This window comes from Scyliorhinus torazame, chromosome 28, assembly GCF_047496885.1.
Source record: "Scyliorhinus torazame isolate Kashiwa2021f chromosome 28, sScyTor2.1, whole genome shotgun sequence".
NCBI lineage: Eukaryota > Metazoa > Chordata > Chondrichthyes > Carcharhiniformes > Scyliorhinidae > Scyliorhinus > Scyliorhinus torazame.
The window spans coordinates 18,148,684-18,169,513 of record NC_092734.1 but is presented as its reverse complement, the minus strand read 5'-3'; the positions used below and the strand labels follow the sequence as shown (position 1 = coordinate 18,169,513).

The following is a 20,830-nucleotide window of genomic DNA, read 5'->3' as shown; positions in this document are numbered from 1 at the left end:
CTCATCTTTCATTCTCCACAGTATAAATATTTCCCACTTTCTCTGTCTGTTAGCTTTGACAAAGAGTCATCGGACTCGAAACGTTAGCTCTTCTGAGATTTTCCAGCATTTTCTCTTTCTCTTGAGAGAACTTTAACTTGGGTCTCTAATTGCTGTATTTTCACAATATCCTAATTTGATCACATGAACAAGCACAAAAAAAAATATCCAACGATGAAAGAAAATATAAGACAGTTAAACTAATTTAATGTAAAGACCCAGACATTTAGAGAGGAATAGCAATGTAGAAATAAAGTAAGATACAACCTTCAGTAATCACAGAGCAGTCGGGAAGGGAGGGTCAAACAAATGGTTTATTACCAAAAGTAAAGTATTTACAAGTAACAGTCTTAATCCCAGTCGGGACCACTCTGCACCCTGGATCCTACCTGGGCCGGCTTTTAAGGGCCTGAGTTAACTGTGCCGCTGATGGGCCTCTGCCCTTCAGCGGGGGAACTCATACTCAACAAGGCTGACAGGGAGATTAATTGGGTTGTCCCCACGAGTCTCATGGCGATTATAGCACAACCCAAGATGAAACAAGCATTGCGAAAAACTGGCAAAAAACAAAGTAAAAGCAAATGTAAACCCTTAAAGGAAGTGAGAAAAATTCTCCTCATATTAATTGTGTGAAATAAACAGATCACATCAATTTTACAATGGTTTACTCAAGATCGGCCATTTATGACACTGTTCTAACAATGTAAATACATTTGTGAATTATGCAATTAATGCCACACAATGGGGCTGATCTTCAACTTGCACGGAAGATTAAAACTGGCACCTTGATCTATTCCTTATAAATTTCGAACTCAAAGAATGTCCTTATAAAAAAGGTTTTGGAGCTCATTTTTGAGATTGATTGAAGACGGAACGGAATTAGAATACTTTCAGAAGCTGACCAGTTTGTTTTGGAAGAAGGTGGATGTGATAATAAGTTGACAAACTTTTGAGACAAAGTCGAAAAAAACCTGAGCAGAAGTGTGATGGATGCTTAGATTAAAATTGCAATCCAACAGTCAACTCTGTAAAATAACTTTCCAATTGTGCCAGAAGTATAATGTTCTAAATTTAAAATGCGCTGGGTGTTACCCAGGAAAAATATATAAAGAAAACGATGACCAACAAACCATGAAAGATACTGGCAGATCAGCTGCCAAAGACATCCCAGAGTTGGAACCGTTTCAAAGCAGCAGACTAAAGGAGGTGATGTATGACCTTATTCTAAAATCAATCTAATAGACTTGATCAGGAAACGCACAATTGCTATTGCTGCTGCACTGATAAATGAACTGAAAATGCCCAACTCGGCTAGAAATATACCATAAGGTGCAAAACTGAACTTTTCCATTATAATATTTGAAGTCGAAGTCAAACTCAAACTAAGATGATATTTTGGCAATGCCAAAATTTATAGTTGTACTGAGTTAAATTGAGCCGGTTTAGTAGTGGAACTGTAATTCTGTAATTAAATTACATTGTCCCTGACCATTATGTTGTTGCTATACTGTATTATCATGGTCTTCAGAGAAACAATGAAATAAAACAGTCCTTAATGTTTGGTAACGCTGAGGTTTTTGTTTCTTCATTTACAGGATATGGGTGTCACTGGCTAGGCCAGCATTTATTGCCCACCCCTAGATACTTCAACCAATGGGACCATGTGTGCACTACAGCTGGCAGCTGTACAATATTCAGTTGGTTTATACATGACAAGTCAGAATTAATAAATAGTTAAAGCCTTGGTTACAGATTATACACCTCAATCCACTTATTTTATTACGATTTATTCTAGATATACCTATAAAATTAGACTGCACGCCAGATAGACTGTTCTAGTGCAAGATCATCAGAGATTTAACTGAAAATTATACAGCACGAACATGCCTTCAAACAAAATTTGTATAAGCATCAGAAAATAGGTACGAATGGAGCCTGCACAAAATGAGGACTCAAAAATGGCTGCTGTAACCTCAACTGAGATCACATCAATTTTATAATGGTTTACTCAAGATCGGCCATTTATGACACTGTTCTAACAATATAAATGCATTTGTGAATTATGCAATTAATGCCACACAATGGGGCTGATCTTCAACTTGCATGGAAGATTAAAACTGGCACCTTGATCTATTCCTTATAAATTTCCAACTCAAAGAATCTCCTTATAAAAAAAGGTTTTGGAGCTCATTTTTGAGATTGATTGAAGACGGAACGGAATTAGAATACTTTCAGAAGCTGACCAGTTTGTTTTGGAAGAAGGTGGATGTTATAATAAGTTGACAAACTTTTGAGACAAAGTCGAAAAAAATCTGAGCAGAAGTGTGATGGATGCTGAGATTAAAATTGCATGCTAAAATTCATGCTACAAAATAAATAAGTGTATAACCTTGCAGCCAATTAGGCATTCAACAGACGACCGTGAGTCACAAAGTGGCAAGAGAGCAAATGAGGTGAAACAAACTGGATAAATTGTACGAGGCCCAAATGGTTACTGTGATAATAACAGAGCCTTCAACCTCACTGCATCCAGACAGCTTTTAGTTTCCATTTTGCTCCTTTCAGAAGTCAGACCTTTTTTGATACTGACGAATTTTATATTAAGGAAACACTCTGATATTACAATGGACAAAAACATATAATGTAGGCACACAGTTGTGTAGCACGGAGGTACGGAATCCTTAACAAATACATTACACAAGCTCACCAAATGCCAAATTTTGCACCAACTTAAATCACATAATGGGCGGGATTTTCAAAAATGTTGCACAGAGTGCTGGATCAGGTGAGAAACTCGCTGGTTTCGGGACCCTCGGCAGACAAGGGAAACACTCCTGACCCTCCAACACAGACGGCTAATTCCGCCCCCCCCCCCCCCACCCCCAAACCACTCAATGGTCAGGTCACCGCCCTCCCCCGCGCACCCCCTTCCCACACCACGCAGGCATCAGGGTGACCCGACAGCCCGTGGCAATGTCAGGTGCCTGTGTCAGGGCACTGCGCAGCCAATCCCTCACCAAGCCTGAATGTTGTCTCGGTCTTGCTGCAAATGGACATGGACTGTCTCAATACCCGAAGAGTCGTGATTGGTGCTGAACATGTTCAATAATGATTGCAGCATCCCCATCTCTGACATTATAGAACATAGAAAAATACAGCACAGAACAGGCCCTTCGGCCCACGATGTTGTGCCGAACCTTTTTCCATGATGCAAGAAAGACCATTGATGAAGCAGTTGAAGATGGTTGAGCCTAGGATATTCCTGGAGTGATGTCCTGGAACTGAGTTGATTGACCTCCAACAACCACAACCATCTTCCTTTGTACCAGATATGATTCTAACCAGTGGAGAGTTTGCGACCCCCCCGATTCGCATTGACTCCAGTTTTGATGCCACACTCGGTCAAACGCTGCCTTGATATCATTGCCCAATTGGATGATACTTCACCATCAGCCATACAGCCTTTTTTTTTTCCCTATTTCACATCTGGTAGAGAGAGGTATTCAAAGAAAAATGGAAACAATCTGTTTTTATATCCCAACGGGTTTTCTCCAGGGTTGCACAAAACAGTATCTAGGAGATTGATCTTCAATTCCTGGAGACTCCAGGTCAGTCCTGGAGGGTTGGTAGTGCTCATTTTTAAACCTGATTAACTCTTGGTGAGTGCCTGACTTTAATGCAGGAAAAGATAAGGATTGTTTTAGATTGTAAATAAAACAAGTGCCTTCCGCTTTCCGAACACATTTCAAACAGAAAGAAATCCTGCAGACCATCAGCACATTGCAAGAAAAATTAATTTCAACTCAAAGGAAGCATAGGGAGAAGCGGAAGGAGACTGCACTGAACACTTAAGGGGCAGCAGGAAGTTCAAATATTAAATCTTCCTAGTTAAATGCAAGTTGCCTGGGCTTTTCATCCAACAAGTGGTTGATAGAGGAAACTTGCACAACATGAAAATTACACAAGTAACAGGCAGCACTCGTGGAAAAAAAAGGAGAAACACCAGCATATAGCACTCACCAAGTTTATCCATTGAAGTGATCAAATCAAATGGAATAGTCGAGTCCAAGTCTGCATGCAGAATTCCCAATGGATCCAGCTGAGCCACGTGATGCCCTCGGATCTGTAAATGGGATGTGGGGGAGAGAAAACAACTTTTAGAAAAATGTAGTTTTACCATCGTAAGCCACCTGAATACATCCAAAAGTAGGCTATCTCACACTTTAAATCATTTAAAGCTGGAGTATACAAGTTTTTGCCTTCACAGATTGCTGAGCTACATACTGTAGTGCTTTACCTGGGAATCCACTGTCGAAGACCTCATCCATGTCCTTTCTATCGCCATATACGACTATCCCAATGCTCCCCCAATTAGCCTTCCCTCCTCTGTAAAAACACGGCTGCCCAAAGTCTATCCCACACTGACTCTGACTGACCTACCTTGACTCCCAGCAATATTAATCCAATATATCCCTACATTGCTCTACCCTTGCCCGTCCCTTGCCTGCAGTCCCAAAATACCTCATCTCAAGAGTTTCATGGTCCTCCACTTCGTGCCTTTGCAACCCGTTCCGTCACCCCACAACTGGTGTCCATATCAACTGGTATGCCCTCACTAATCCTGTTCCATCTCTCCACCTTCTTCTGCCCCTTCAAGATCCTTCCTAAATTTCAGCTCTTCAACAAAGCTTTCAATCATCCATCTTTAATACATCTTTCTTTGGCTCAGAGTCCAGCTTTATCCGATAATGCTTCTGTGGGATGCATTGGGACATTTCTTTCCTGTGTTAAAAGCACTATGCAAATGTAAGTTGTTGTTGATACTGGAACCAGAAGCCAAAGGGGAAATATGTTCCAATCGCCCTTTCTTCAGCTTCGTTCACCAAACTTTTGTGTCGAATGGTAACACACTTTTGCTTAAGAAGTTGCAATTTCTGGTTACTGTTGCTCAAAAGCTTCTTCTTTATATCATAATGTTGTTTGGTAAAAAGACCATTGCATCACGTGAATTTTATCACCAGTGTACAAACGTGAACAGCTACCCAAGTGCATCAATTTTGTTCCTGTTTGCGAAGCTTCTTTAAAATTTCTGACTCACAGGGGAGTTCGCCAGGCATTCACCCAGAGGGTAAAGCTTACCTGATACGCTCTAATCAATGATTGAACAGCCAGATGATCTGCAACAATCTTGTCAGCTCTGGCAGATGTTTGTGTTCTGCTTTGACTGTGAGCTACAGCTGGAAGGCTTCCTGATGGAGCTGGGTTATTCAACATCGGGCCTGAAGGTGCACTTACACTGGAATTTTGAAAAAAGGTATCCCAGGACTGCAAGGAAAAAACAGAAGACAGTTTGTGAAATGAAGAGTGGATTTTACACCAAGAAATGTGCCCACTGCAGTTTGTTAAATCCTTACTCAACAATAAACTCAGCTGAGCTGAAATGGAATACCTCTATTGAAATATTAAAATAGGCCACATTTTCTGAAAACATCAGGAGTAATTAACAAGATTTGTAGCTGGATTCTGAACAGTGGGACACTGATCATCTAACACTTTGTCTGGAATATTTAATTTAGAACATAGAACATTACAGCAGAGTACAGGGCCTTCGGCCCTCGATGGTGCGCCGACCTGTGAAACCAATCTAAACCTCATCTGATGGAAGAATACTACTAAGTGGAACTGTACAACCGGCCCAATTCTGGAGTTCCTCTATTTCAATTCAGTGGGATATTAACTGTAACCTAGACATTTGCCAATACCTTTAGGAGAGACAGGGAGAAAAAATCCTGAGTAAGAATGAAATTATGGATGTGTTTAGGTACATCACCAGCACCACGTGGAGGGGGAGGATACCCGCTCCCAGTGGCCGTCAAGGTCACTGCAGCCCTGAACTTCTACGCCTGTGGGATACAGAGGGGGATGTCAGCGACCCTCCAGCAGGTCCATAGCTGATTGGAAGAGTCCCACAGGTGCAGGAGATGGCACCGGCAATGCGTGGCATCGAGGCCAACACTGCTGAGCTGGCAACCGCAGTGGAGAGCCTGGTGTATAAACGGGGAAATATCCCAAATTCACCGCATTGGTCCTCACACTCGCCATGGGGACGGCATAGAGCAATCATACCCAGGAGACGAACAATGGTCCAGACACAAAACCTCGGACCTCAAACAGGTACCTCCATTCCACCTGGTCAAACGCCTTCTCTGCATCGATAGAAATGATTACTTCTGACAACTTCCCCCCAGTCGTGGTCATGACCACGTTCAGAAGCCACCAAATGTTACTCGACAACTGTCGCCCCTTGACAAAGCCTGTCTGATCCTCAGAAACCATCTCCAGTACTTATAACTTCAATTGCCTCGCCAATGTCTTCACCAGCATATTTCGTATTCAACAAGGAAATGGGCCTATAAGATCCACACTCCACCGGATCCTCATCTTCCTTTGGAATCAAGTAGATGGATGCCTGCACCAACGTGGCAGCAATCCACCCCCGTGCCCACAAATCATTCATTATACATCCCCAGGAGATGTGGTGCCAGCATGGTGGAGAACTGTTTATAAAGTTCCACTGGCCCCGGTTCCTTCCCCGATTGCATCAGCAAAATGCACTCCCATTATCTCCTGCAGTCCCAATGATGCCTCCTGTCCCCGACCCTGCCCCTCCTCCACCACTGGGAATTCCAACAGGTCTAGGACGTGCTCCATCTCCATATCCTCTGTCCGGGGCTCAGACCTATACAACCCCCGATAAAATGCCTCAAATGCCCTGTTAATTTTTTCCGGGGTCGTGCCAGGCAAGCACCCAGTGGCACGGCCATGGGTGCCCAGGTAGCACTTGCAGTGCCAGGATACCACCCTGCCAAAGGGCATGCAGCTGGGAGAACCCCCCACCCGCATCAGCACGCACCCCCCCCCCCGATCAAACCTCCCACCCTACCAACCGCCCACCAACACTGCCTAACCGCACCGCACTCCCTTCCTGGCTACCCATTGCGGCTCCTTCATCCACACTGCCTTTGTTTGCCAGCATGACTTATTTCTTGGGAAGTACCAAGGAACTACACCGCAAAGATTCAGTTACTTTGGCACAGTGACACATTGCCTTTGTTTGCTCCCCACCTGGAGATCCATACAAAGAACCCCGCCCAAGACGCCCAAACTACCCTTCCCCCCACTCTTCTGCCCCCACCACCACTACTCGGTAAGAACCAGTCCTGGGTCTCCTCCCATGAAGCCTCCTGCATCTCCCGTCTGCAGCAGGAGAAGGAACCCGGGACTCGGAACCATCCCACCATTGACCATAACAAACTGACCAACTCGTGTAGCAATAATACTTCCCAACATTCACATTACAAAAACATCAACAAATAAAATTCACATTCCCTCCATTAATTCTCCACCCAACCATGCTTCCTGACAAAGTCATTTGCCTCCTCTGGCGTGCTCAGATAATGTTTTTTGCCCTTGTATGTTACCCACAGTTTAGCTGGGTATAACATCCCAAAAAGGACCTTGCTCCGAAAGAGCACAGTCTTGGTCTTATTAAAGCCCGCTCGCCACTTGGCCAGGTCAGACCCAATGCCCTGATAGATCCGTATTCAATGGCCCTCCCAGCTAGTCCCATTATCTGATGACCCTCCCAGCTACGGTCCCGTGTGGGCTTTGCCCACCTCAAAATTTGTTCCTTCTTCTGGAACTTGTGCATCTGTAAGATCACCGCCCACAGCAGGTCTCCAGTTCTCGGTCTCTGACGCAGCGGCTGGTGGGCCCGATCTGCCTCCAGGGGCTTCTCGAATACCCCCTCCCGACCTTCTTCCCAAACATCTTTGCCATTTAGTCAGTAGCATTCATACCCTTGACCCTCACTCCAACAATCCGACGATTCTAAATTTTGCTACCTGGATCGCTTCTCCTGGTCACTCTTGCCTCTCCCAGCATTGCCACCTCCGCCTCCAAAGACACGATCCGCTCACTGTGATCAGACACCGCCCTGCCCTCTACACTTCTTGGATCGTCACGCCCTGTCATTCAATAAGCTGCTCCACCCATTCCAAAGTCCTGCGAAGAGGGGCTACTGCTCCCTCCATTGCCTTGGACAGGTCCTCTTGCATCTCCTGCCGATGCTTCTTAAATTCCCCTTTGATGATCCATAGGCGATGGACGACACGGCAAGCTCCGCCATACTCTCTGTTGCTGTGCCACGAGGATCACCCACCTCTTGAGCCTAGGCTTTATTTGATTTAAGTCGGGTGTTGTACCCAGCCGACATTCCACATTGGAGGAGAAACCTACACGCTCCAGTTACTTTGCGTATTTTCCCACCAAAACACCCATTAACTGGATAGAAAGGGCCAAAACCCGAGCTTCCAGCTGGAGTCACCTCGTGTGCAGCCAATCGGCTCATGGCCACCACCCAAAGTCTAGACATCATAAAGTGACTCTTAATCATTAAATTAAATATGATGCACTCACTGTTTATGGCACAACGCATCCCAAAGCTCTTTATGTAAATTAAGTATTTTTTACTGTTGTGTTATGTTGACTGTCACTGTTATGTTGGCAAAAAAGCTTGGGGGGGGGGGGGGGGGGGGGGATTTTCTACGTCCCTGCGGTGCGTTTCTAGGAGGTGGGCCACCCTAGACTAGTGGCGGGATCTTCTGGCCCCGTCCCCGTCAATGAGATTTCCCATTGAATCCACCTCATGCCACCAGCGGGGGTTTGCCGTCACCGGGTCTGGAAGATCCTGCTGGCAAGAACAGCCAGAAAGTCTTCCCTCCCCCCCCGCTACAATAGTTATCCTAATGCAATTAAAGTTATGCAAGTGGTGCAGTGGTATTGTCACTGGAATAGTAATCCAGAGACCCAGCATAATGCTCTGGGAGCCGGATTCTAATCCCACCTCATCGCCATTGTCGATAGTTGTAAAAACCCATCTGGTTCACGAATGTTCTTCAGGAAAGGAAATCTGCTGTCCTTCCCTAGTCTGGCCTACATGTGATTCCAGACCCACAGCAATGTGGTTGACTCTTACAGGCGCTCTGAAATCGCCTAGCAAGCCATTCATTCCAAGGGCAATTAGGGATGGCCAATAAATGCTGGCTAACCCAGCGACGCCCACATCCGATGAATGAATGAATGAATAGAAGCAGAACACCATGAAATTCCCCGGAAGATGCTGCAAACGGAGCACTGTCTCTATTGTCACCATATTATAAAAAGGATAGAAGCATTGGGAAGGGTTCAAAAGAAAAATTAGGAACAGAAGAGTAGCATGGATCTCTTTCCTATTGAAAATAGAAGACTGAGGAGTAACATGAAAAAAGTATTTTTCTTTTAATTATGAAAATTTTTGGATAGAGTAGACCGAGATGGAGCTTTCACTTGCAGGAAAAAGCAAAATAAATGTAAGATAATCACCAAGAAATCAAACGGGGAATTTAAAAGAAACGTTTGCACCCTGAGAAAATGTGGAACTCACTCCCTCCGGGAGATGTGCTGCTCATGGGCAGGTTGGGCAAGCAACGAGGGGAAATGGAATAGAGGATTACATTGATAGGTTTGGATGAGGAAGAATGGGAGGAGCATCAAGTGGAAGATACACGTCAGCATGGACTGGTTGGGTTGAAAGACCTGCTTCTGTGCTGTAGGGGCGGCACGGTAGCACAGTGGTTAGCACTGTTGCTTCACAGCGCCAAGGACCCGGGTTCGATTCCCGGCTTGGGTCACTATCTGTGCTGAGTCGGCACGTTCACCCCGCGTCTGCGTGGGTTTCCTCCCACAAATCCCGAAATAAATAGTTGTCAGGTGAATTGGACATTCGGAATTCTCCCTCAGTGTACCCGAACAGGCGCCGGAGTGTGGCGACTAGGGGATTTTCACATTAACTTTATTGCAGTGTTAATGGAAGCCTACTTGTGACACTAATAAAGATTACTGTGTATAATTCTATTTAATATCGCTTCTTGACCTTTTGGCTAAGATCAAGCATGAGTTTAGGTGTAATACCTCTTCTTGTCAGCTTTGATTTGGTACGTCCCTTGTCTGGTGACCGTGAATAAAATTCAATTGGTTTTTAGAGCAAGCAAGGAGTTGGATTAAGGGCTTGCCCCATCCATTCTGGGACAGGAATAAATTACATTTGAACAAAATAATAACTCCTCTGAGTAAGCCAAGTTAGAAAGCAAATCAAAAGTTACAGGTAGTTTGATGCAGGTTTAGTGTAAATTATGGACATCTTTTCAAGGCAGGAAGATCTAACTCTTAATTTTCCAAAGTAAATTTTTCAAAGAAAGTATTTGTTACATACCATTCAATCTAACCCCTGCCCTGAGTCCCACAACATCCATAACTGCATTTTAGTACTAAATATTGTTTAAATTATCAAAATAAAGCTTGGATTGGCACAAATTATTTGATCTATCTACTGTAATCCAGTTATTGCAACACAGAGCTCTTTGTCTGAAAACTAATCTTTATCTGTGTACTAATTGTTCTGAGTACACACTCTTATCAGCATACTGAGCTATGTTACATATTCAAAAAGTGTTAAATAGCCAGAGGGCAGATGCAGCACATCTAATAAAGTAATCCACAGTTGCAAAATGCTTTTAAAAAGTTAAAAACACACACACTGCTCCTTCCCATCAGCAGTGCAATTTACAGCAGTTAAACAATAAAACAAAATACTGCAGTTAGTGGAAATTCTAGAAACAGCAACTAATGCAGTCTCTGTGCCAAAGTAATTGAATCTTTGCGGTGTAGTTCCTTGGTACTTCCCAAGAAATGTCATGATTAGTTCAAACAAGAGAAAGCTCAACCTTAACCTTCAATGGTATAGCCATCACAGAGTCGCTGTAGCACCTTGAGAAGTAACGGGTGATCAAGGAGTGAACCAAACCAGCCATATCCACAATGTGGGTGCAAGAGCAAGCCACAGGCCTGACATTCTGTGACGAGTGGCTCACCTCAAATCCTATTCACTATGTATAAAGGTTCAATGAGATATGCGATGGAATACTCATCACTCACCTGAGTAGTATCACTGTAAAATTTATACAGCAACGTTAAGGCAGACAAACATTCCAAGGCCATTCAATGAGCTATGATCAGACGCCAAGACAAAAAAGAGATACTGAGGGACGGGGGATGGAGGCAATGGCTGAGAGTTCAGCCAAAGAGCTAGGTTTTAATGTGGTTCTTAGAAGTGGAGAAACAGCTGGAGGCAGAAGGTCCCAAAGCATGAATTCCAGACTGTGGAGTTCAGGCGGCAAGGATGGAACAAATGGCGGGCACACGTGAGGTTGGAGGGTACAGTGATAGAAAGTGGGGGAACCTCAAAGGAATTTAGACACAAGATAGAAAGTGGGGGAACCTCAAAGGAATTTAGACACAAGATAGAAAGTGGGGGAACCTCAAAGGAATTTAGACACAAGATATGAATTTTAAATTGGAGACATTAGGAGAATGATGATTAATGCAGGAAAACAGACACTGAAAACAGGAGCAATAAGTGAGCAAGACCTGGTGTGGAATAGGATATGGACAGCAGAGTTTTGGAGGAGCTCGAGTGTGGGAGCATTGGAATGGTTGTGTCTGGAAGTCACCTTTACTGGAACATATTGTTGAGGTCACACAATGCTAGTCTGTATTTCGCTGCTTATGGTATTATACATCACACTAATCTTCGCTGCTTATGTTAATCTAAATCAGTTGGCGACATAAATACTCAAAGTATTATCTTCAAGATATTTTTTTTAATTGTAAGAAACAATGTGCACCATTAAATTCAAATTGGCAAATAACATTTGATCATCTCTCCAGGCTACCGAATGTTCACATATTATAGCTAAACTGTCAATCGTGGATAATACAAGGTGCTTATTTTGCACTTCGTTTCTGAATACAACCAAAATCTACATATAATTATATCAGTTAAGGCAGGATTCGAGTTTAATTTACAAGTTGCACTCCTTTGCTTGAGAAAACTACAACTTTGCAATGAAATATGTACACAGAGAAATGAAAAGTTTTGACTTGGGAACAAAGCAACAGCTCTTACCTTATGAACACTTTTTGGATTTGCAAGCCAGGCATCATACATTTCCTCAAGATAATTTGAATTGCTGCCATTGAGGAATGGTTCCAAAGCCCCAGGTGTACTGTAAAGTCTACTCTGTGATACTGCCCTCATGGCCGCATTGTACTGGGTTAACCTCGTAACATTCTGTGGTTTAAATTTTGCAGTCAATGCCCTCAGGTGATTCATGGCTGTTTTTCCGGCGATGTACAATGCTACGAAAACAGAGAAATGGGAATTTAGAAATTAAACAAATTGTAGTTCTTGCCCATTTATCAACAGACCTTGCGTAGCTTGCTTCGCTCCACATATTGGTAGGGGCGGCGCTACAAATTACTTTAGGAGTGACCTTAATACCCACTGAAAGATTAGTCTTACGGCATATTTTTGTTATGACGGCTGAGTGAGAGATGAGGTCCAACACAAGTAAAATCAGAACTGGTTTGATCCTGTTTTTCTTCGCCCCCCCCGCCCTCCTCCAAGCTACAATAACATTCACCATTTGGGCCACCGCTAGTGGAAACAAGTTGAACAATGGGCAGCTCGGTAGCACACCCGCCTCGGAGTCAGAAGGTTGTAATTTCATGTTCCACTCCAAGACCTGACCACAACAATGCAGGCTGACACTCAAAAATGCAGAACTGAGGGAGTGCTGCATGGCCGGAGGTGCTGTCTTTGCAATGAGACGGTAGATGGGAGACGCTAATTGTCTTTTTCAGGCGCTCCCATTTTGAAGAAACACAGAGGAATTATCCCTGGCTTCCTGGCCAAATTATTATCTCTCAACCAACATCCCCAAAAAAGTTTAACTGGCCACTATCACAGCGTTATTTGTGGAAAATTTCTATGTGCAAACCAGTTGTTGTGTTTTCCTGCATTACCACAGTGACAACACTTCAAAAGTACTTAATTGACTACAAAGCACTTTGGGATATCCTGAAATCATAAAAGGCACTATATAAATGTAAATATTTCTTTGGCAGATAACCAGAGAGACCATGAACTCAACACAGAATCCAAATAAGCAGAATCATTATTCCAAGTTCCAGATGACCAGCAGGAATATATTTTAGTCCATTAGTATCTGCACTCAATATTCCACCAGTCCCAGATCATGCCTAGTTCACAATAAACTCATTTCGACCAACCTTATGCAGATTAGAGCATGTATCAGTCAGAGGTACTGTATAAGCAGTAGTGATGAAACTTAAATATATGTCAAGTCACCGTTAACATTTTGAAAGTCAAGCATTAGCCAGTGTTCTGCAATCATTGGCTTAATTTCAGAAATATGTTATTCCCCAACTTTGATTCTAATACAATGCAGCGGTGGGGGGGGGGCACAATTTTAGCTCAGTTGGCTTGACAGCTGGTTCATTATGCAGAGTGAGGTCAACTGCACAGGTTCAATTCCTGTACTGGTTGAGGTTATTCATGAAGGTCCTGCCTCCTCAACCTTGCTCCATGCCTGAGGTATGGTGATCCTCAGGATAAATCAGCACCAGTCAGCTCACCCCCTCAAAGGGCAAAGCAGACTATGGTGACTTTTACATGAGATAATGACATAACTATGTGCAATAAACATGTGTAATAACATGGGGACTTGGTCACTGAGGCAATGCTGGAGCTATTACAATCCGAATGCTCATGGAGCTGGAGCTGGAGCTGTATTGGAGGGAAGTAGGGCAGGAGAAGACTGCAGCCATAGAGAGGGGAGAGGCCAGAAATAGATTTGAAAACAAGGATAGGAATATCAAAATTGAGACTTTGCTTAACCACGGGTCAGCATAGGTCAGCGAACACAGGGGTAAAATTCTAGATTGCCTCACGTTTACAGGGGGTGGAATGTGAGAGATCGGCCAGGAATGCATCGGGATAGTCAAGTCTGGAGTTAAGAGGACATGAATGCCTGTTTCAGCAGCAAAGGAGCTAAGGCAGGGCAAAGCTGGGCAACATTACATTCATGGAAACAAGTGTATCTTAACGCCTGTGTTAACATGAATGTGTGGTCAGATGTTCCCCTCAGGGTCAGTAAGGACACCATGGTTGCAAAGATAGTCTGGTTCAGAGCAAGGCAGGGACAGGGATGGAACGGGTGGGCCAGGGAATGGAACAGGGACAAAGGCAATGTCTTCGGTCTTCCCAATATCCATTTAGTTGGACGTAAATTTGCACACATCCAGTGCTGCCTGTTGGGAGGGGAAGTCTGGCAATTCGGAGTCAGTGGAGAGAGAGAGTGGGGTTGGGGGGGGGGGGTCAAGATTGGAGCGTATGTGCAGAGTCTGCATGTTCTCCCAGTGTCTGTGTAGGGTTTCCTCCAGGTACTCCGGCTTTCTCCCAGTCCAAAGATGTGCATGTTAGGTGGATTGGCTATGCTAAATTGCCCTTAGGTGTCCAAAAGGTTTAGGTAGGGTTACAGGGATAGGGAGGAGGTGTGGGCTTAAGTAGGGTGCTCTTTACAGGGGTCGGTGCAGACTCAATGGGCTGAATGGCCTCCTTCTGCACTGTAGACTCTATAATTCTATGTATAAATAGGAGGGGAGAGGGTCCAAGGAGGTGGGAAGAGGGTGGAGTCTCTGCAGATGATTCTGTAGCTCTTGTGCATTTAAACCAACACGAATAGGAATAAAGTCCAACGTGCTGGTAAGCGCACAGGGGGTGATGTGCCCAGACGCTCACTTGGGGAAATCCCGATGAAGCAGCCTCAGGGTCAGGACGAGCCAGATTCAGGAAAAACAACAACCGCGACCGAGGATGGACTCAGCAACCAATCGGGATTAAAGCTGTTCAGGGATGAGGATATGACAGCCCGGCCCATGGGGCCGCAAAAAAGGGAAGTAAATACGGAAATAAATAAATAAATAAAAATGGGATTTTTAAACTAGTGATGAGTGAGAATGCGAAGGCGGAATACCCGGCGGGTGTAACTGACCGCCCGGGAGGTGCTGAAACCCGGCGGCGGCCCCAGCCTCGGGGAGGTGGGGGTTTTAGTACCGTCAGAGGAAAATAATAATTGAGTTAATTGATCACCGCCCCGCCCAGTTTTTTTTTCTCTCAGACACAGGCAGGTATTTCCGTGGGGAGCGGGCGGGCCTCCCGCCTCACGCCGGCCGCTCGGCAAACTCGCTCCAGCCCGTCGCAGGAGACGGACGCTGACGTCACAATGTGCGTTGCCCGAGTAACCTCGCCCCGCCCCGCCCCGCGCGCGGCCGCTCACCTGGCATCGCACCCAGGCGTTTCACGTGACGCTCCGGTTCCGCCAAGTCCCCTGGTTGCCGTCCCGCCCCTAATCCATCACCCCGCCCACAGCCCATAGACCCGCCCCCAATCCCAGACCCCACCCATTGTCAGTCCATAGACCCGCCCCCAATCCCAGACCCCACCCATTGTCAGTCCATAGACCCGCCCCCAATCCCAGACCCCACCCATTGTCAGTCCATAGACCCGCCCCCAATCCCAGACCCCACCCATTGTCAGTCCTTAGACCCGCCCCCAATTCCAGACCCCACCCATTGTCAGTCCATAGACCTTACCCCTGTTCTAATCTCAGACCTCGCCCATTGTCAGTCCATAGACCCGCCCCCAATCCCAGACCCCACCCATTGTCAGTCCTTAGACGTGCCCCGCTCCAATCCCTGACTCCTTCCACCAGTTCCCAATCCCCATCCAATCCTAAACCCCACCCACTCCTAATCTGCAGCCCACCCACCAACCCCTCACCCCGCCCACTGCCCTCCCTAGCCCCACCCACCCAAACCTTGCCCACTCCCAATCCCAAACCTGCTCAACCCCAATACCCTTGTCGAGATCACCCTTAATTCCTTCCTCCTGCGCCCACCTGCCCCCAATCTCCCACCCCCAATTGTGGCAATGGTATCTACCCTTGTTCATATGCTTCAGCTTCCCATTGTGGGGATTTAGAGACAATCCCTTGATGGAAATGCAGTCTCACCTCCCACAACCCCTCCAATTCAGTCTTGCTCCTTAGTTACGTCTCAAGTTCAAAGAAGAATTCCCATTTCTAACTTGTCCAGTTCTCCTGTCTTTACCTGGTCATTTGTTCAGTGATACATGGGTCCTCTATCTCCTAAAGGTATCTCTACTCTTTAATTCCCTTCAGTCCGGGGGAATCAGTTCAGAGCAGAATTTTCCCCCAACTATAAAAGAGATTACCATAGAATCATAGAATTTACAGTGCAGAAGGAGGCCATTCGGCCCATCGAGTCTGCACCGGCTCTTGGAAAGAGCACCCTACCCAAGGTCAACACCGCCACCCTATCCCCATAAACCAGTAATCCCACCCAACACTAAGGGCAACTCTGGACACTAAGGGCAATTTATCATGGCCAATCCACCTAACCTGCACATCTTTGGACTGTGGGAGGAAACCGGAGCACCCGGAGGAAACCCACGCACACACGGGGAGGATGTGCAGACTCCGCACAGACAGTGACCCAAGCCAGAATCGAACCTGGGACCCTGGAGCTGTGAAGCAATTGTGCTATCCACAAGGCTACCGTGCTGCCCCGATAGTCAGAGACATTTGCCTCTCTTTATCCCTCAGTACCCAGAGCCATGCCTCCCCGACTTCAACCTGTCAGTTCAGAAGGACATTCGACTGACTCCAACGCACCATAAATGTGCGTTGCCCGAGTAACCCCCCGCCCCGCCCCGCGCGCGGCCGCTCACCTGGCATCGCACCCAGGCGTTTCACGTGACGCTCCGGTTCCGCCAAGTCCCCTGGTTGCCGTCCCGCCCCTAATCCATCACCCCGCCCACAGTCCATAGACCCGCCCCCAATCCCAGACCCCACCCATTGTCAGTCCATAGACCCGCCCCCAATCCCAGACCCCACCCATTGTCAGTCCATAGACCCGCCCCCAATCCCAGACCCCACCCATTGTCAGTCCATAGACCCGCCCCCAATCCCAGACCCCACCCATTGTCAGTCCTTAGACGTGCCCCGCTCCAATCCCTGACTCCTTCCACCAGTTCCCAATCCCCATCCAATCCTAAACCCCACCCACTCCTAATCTGCAGCCCACCCACCAACCCCTCACCCCGCCCACTGCCCTCCCTAGCCCCACCCACCCAAACCTTGCCCACTCCCAATCCCAAACCTGCTCAGCCCCAATACCCTTGTCGAGATCACCCTTAATTCCTTCCTCCTGCGCCCACCTGCCCCCAATCTCCCACCCCCAATTGTGGCAATGGTATCTACCCTTGTTCATATGCTTCAGCTTCCCATTGTGGGGATTTAGAGACAATCCCTTGATGGAAATGCAGTCTCACCTCCCACAACCCCTCCAATTCAGTCTTGCTCCTTAGTTACGTCTCAAGTTCAAAGAAGAATTCCCATTTCTAACTTGTCCAGTTCTCCTGTCTTTACCTGGTCATTTGTTCAGTGATACATGGGTCCTCTATCTCCTAAAGGTATCTCTACTCTTTAATTCCCTTCAGTCCGGGGGAATCAGTTCAGAGCAGAATCTTCCCCCAACTATAAAAGAGATAGTCAGAGACATTTGCCTCTCTTTATCCCTCAGTACACAGAGCCATGCCTCCCCGACTTCAACCTGTCAGTTCAGAAGGACATTCGACTGACTCCAACGCACCATAAAGACAATCTACATTCTCTGTGAACTTTATTTCACAAAAGCATCCGTCCTCCTCTGCTCCTCCAGACTTAATGTTCCAATGCTACCTTTAGGAAATATAAAGTAAATGTTTGGCCACACCCCTGCTGGACTGATTGTAACATTACTTCCAAACGATGTTTCATGTAGGTTAAAATGTTACATACGATCCAGCTTTCTGGGAGGCCCTCTTCGGTAACATAAAAATGTCTGGCACTGATTTAATTTTGTTCACCGCCTGGACCTCAATCAAAAATTATGTCCTAAAAATGCTCAAAAATATCTTCAATTCCGACTTGGATTGTCGTAAATATACTAAAAGATTGAAGGCCAGTGCAGACGCTGAGTTACAAAGGTCATTCTTGATGTCCTGGGCAAATCAATTCAGAGCGTCACTCTCAAGATTTGTCCTTCTACAGAAAGAGGTATAATATTATTTGGAGGTTTCACCTAGCCATCAAAGAGGAAGAAATTCACACAGCGTGCCTGAACATTAAGGAGTGGTCTATTCCGCATCCAAAGCACCATGTATGTGCTTCATGCAATAGCAACATTAGAGCTTGTGCACAATGCTGGCCACAAGGCTTGTTGACGTCCCAAATCAAGCAAAGGAGGACAATACCTGATGATGCACCTGGAGCACCCAAGGAATGCACTAGGATTGAGTGTCCGGAAGAAATGTGTGTTGGAAGGGAGTCTCATTCCTTTATTCTACCTGCTTCCTCCTAAAGGACAATGTTAATGGCAGTGGTTCAAGAAGGGGGCTCACCACCACCTTCTCAAGGGCAATTAGGGATGGGCAATGCTGGCCTGGCCAGCAACAACCCCATTTTATTTTTTTGTGTGAAAGAATAATAAAATAGATGAGCATGTGCCAACATACTTCAGGGCTAGATAATCATACGTAAACATATCCAAAAGTCTTTGCATGCAAAGCTTTCCAAATGACCCCTCAACCAGGCAATGCACCTTCCTGTGACCAGACTCAGGAAGGATTACCAGGTCACAGACATCTCTGCCAGTAGCTAACAGTTGCCTTTAAGTTGCACTCCATTTGTTTCTTTCCAAGTATAGCTGCAGGTATCTGTCTTATATACACAGCTACGTGGTACAGTAACTCATAGAGGTGATGGACTCGTCAGATATTACCCATCACAGGCCTTGACATCATCGAGGTGAACTAAGGATTAAATGGAACTTCAATCAATGTCCCAATGCATTCTGGCTGATCGTTAAACTGTGGCTCGATGTTTAGGTTTTGAGTCTGTGCAAGAGAACACAGAAGCAAATAGAAGTTTGCAGTACAATAAAACACCCAAAACAAACATAAATCCCAATCGATTGTTCCTGCTCAGAGAACAAGTATGTCCTTTGAGTTTTAAATCCATAGCAGAATCTCTTATTAGTAGATAATTGGCATCCTGTCACCATTTGTTTAAAACATACAGCAACGGTCTAGAATTAATCTTTGGTAATGTAGATCTATCATCTTGTAATTTGGTTATTAGCAAAAAGAAAACATGCCTATTAGTGACTTTATTAGATTTTCTCCTGACAGTTTAGACTGTATCTCACTAACCATGAGTTATATATCCTTTTCATCTATATCTGTGCAGCATTGCTCTCTTCACCTGAGTCTCTAGTTAGCTGAAGCATCTGAGTTTGGGCACGTTTCAATGGTTAATTTCCCACAGCTTTCGGACTTTGTGAAGGGCTGCAATCTGTTTATTTTCTTAAGATCACTTCTACTTGGGGTCAAAAAAAATGAAGACTGCCCCCTAACTTTCACAAAGCAACTGAAATGAGAGCTGTCCCGCATTGATCAATGTTTGCACTCTGCTTTGCGAATTGATTCAAACACTGAGTTCGAAGCTGTCCTTCACAGTTCTTGGCTGCCCTGTGGGATTATATTTTGGGAGCTCTGACACAGATGACTATTACTGCTCAGTGAATGTCATGCCAGGAACAATGGGGGAAGGATAAAACCTGTCATGAAATTGGTTTGGATTCTGGGCGAGTTTGAGGCAGTAGTTATAACCGAAGGCAGCAATCAGAGATTGGTTGTCTGCGACCAGTAATGGAGTCAGCAGAACCGTGTTATAAACCACTCCAATATTAATCTGATGGGCACGAAGCAATAATTAAGTTCCGCAACTGTTTTGACGGATGCACGGAGCTCCAATTCCCCAACCACTAATTTAAAATTCTGGGAGGCAGCAAGTGCAACAACAATTTGTATCTTTATGCCACCGTTTATGTAATAAAACATCCCAAGGCATTTCATAAGAGCATTATGAAGCAAAATGTGACACCGGGTCAGGCAGGGAGAAATTAGGGAAGTGACCAAAAAAAGCTGGGTCAAAATGTAGGTGGACAGCACAGTGGCGCAGTGGATAGCACAGCTGCCTCACGGCGCTGAGGTCCCAGGTTCGATCCTGGGTCACTGTCTGTGTAGAGTTTGCACATTCCCCCGTGTTTGCGTGAGTTTCATCCCCACAACCCAAAAGATGTGCAGGGTCGGTGGATTGGCCACACTATATCGCCCCTTAATTGGAAAAAATGAATTGGGTACTCTAAATTTATTTTTAAAAGTAGGTTATCAGGAACATCTTGAAGGAGAAAAATGATACAGGGCTGAATAATCTGCACAATCGCGGTGGGCGGGGTTTGCACACAGAAGTGAGCGGCTTTCTAACTCCGCCCACGTTGTCAGAGTTACCATATAAAACGGCAATTATTCAAATTTGGGACGGAGGACAGTTTTTCAGGCCCAAAATGAGTGTGAACTGTGCCCTATCGGTGATGGAGGGTGGGATGGCCGTGACCCCGCGGCGGGGATGGAGGTCACGGCCGCACATTTAATGGACCACCTGGCATGGGTCAGTGTCAGGTGACCCAGGTGCGTTCCACACAGGTCCGGAGAATTTAATTAGAGGATAGAGGGGGGGATTGGGCGGTGAATATGTTCCGACGATAAAATCGTGGCGGGCGGCGATTTGGCGCCAAGTCGTTATTCTCCAACACCTTGACAGGCGACGTCAATGTGGTCCAGAACGCACGTACAGTAAACACCATT

At 45.6% G+C, this 20,830-nt stretch overlaps 1 protein-coding gene across 9 annotated transcripts in view; it reads right to left on the bottom strand.

The window, feature by feature from the left end:
- ogdhl (oxoglutarate dehydrogenase L) overlaps nucleotides 1-20,830 on the bottom strand; it is a 135,660-nt gene that overhangs the window by 99,714 nt on the left and 15,116 nt on the right. For 2 of the 9 annotated variants that reach the window (XM_072491567.1, XM_072491563.1), the window contains exons 2-4: nucleotides 12,104-12,336; nucleotides 5,179-5,364; nucleotides 4,060-4,162 (exon numbers count right to left, since the gene is read on the bottom strand). In XM_072491567.1, the coding sequence (XP_072347668.1) occupies nucleotides 4,060-4,162; nucleotides 5,179-5,364; nucleotides 12,104-12,310 (496 nt within the window). In that variant the 5' untranslated portion in view covers nucleotides 12,311-12,336. Of the gene's footprint in view, nucleotides 1-4,059; nucleotides 4,163-5,178; nucleotides 5,365-12,103; nucleotides 12,337-12,499; nucleotides 12,519-14,800; nucleotides 14,984-15,035; nucleotides 15,256-15,338; nucleotides 15,410-20,830 lie in introns of those variants that run through there. The other 7 variants (XM_072491559.1, XM_072491562.1, XM_072491565.1 and 4 more) reach the window with 7 other exon arrangements.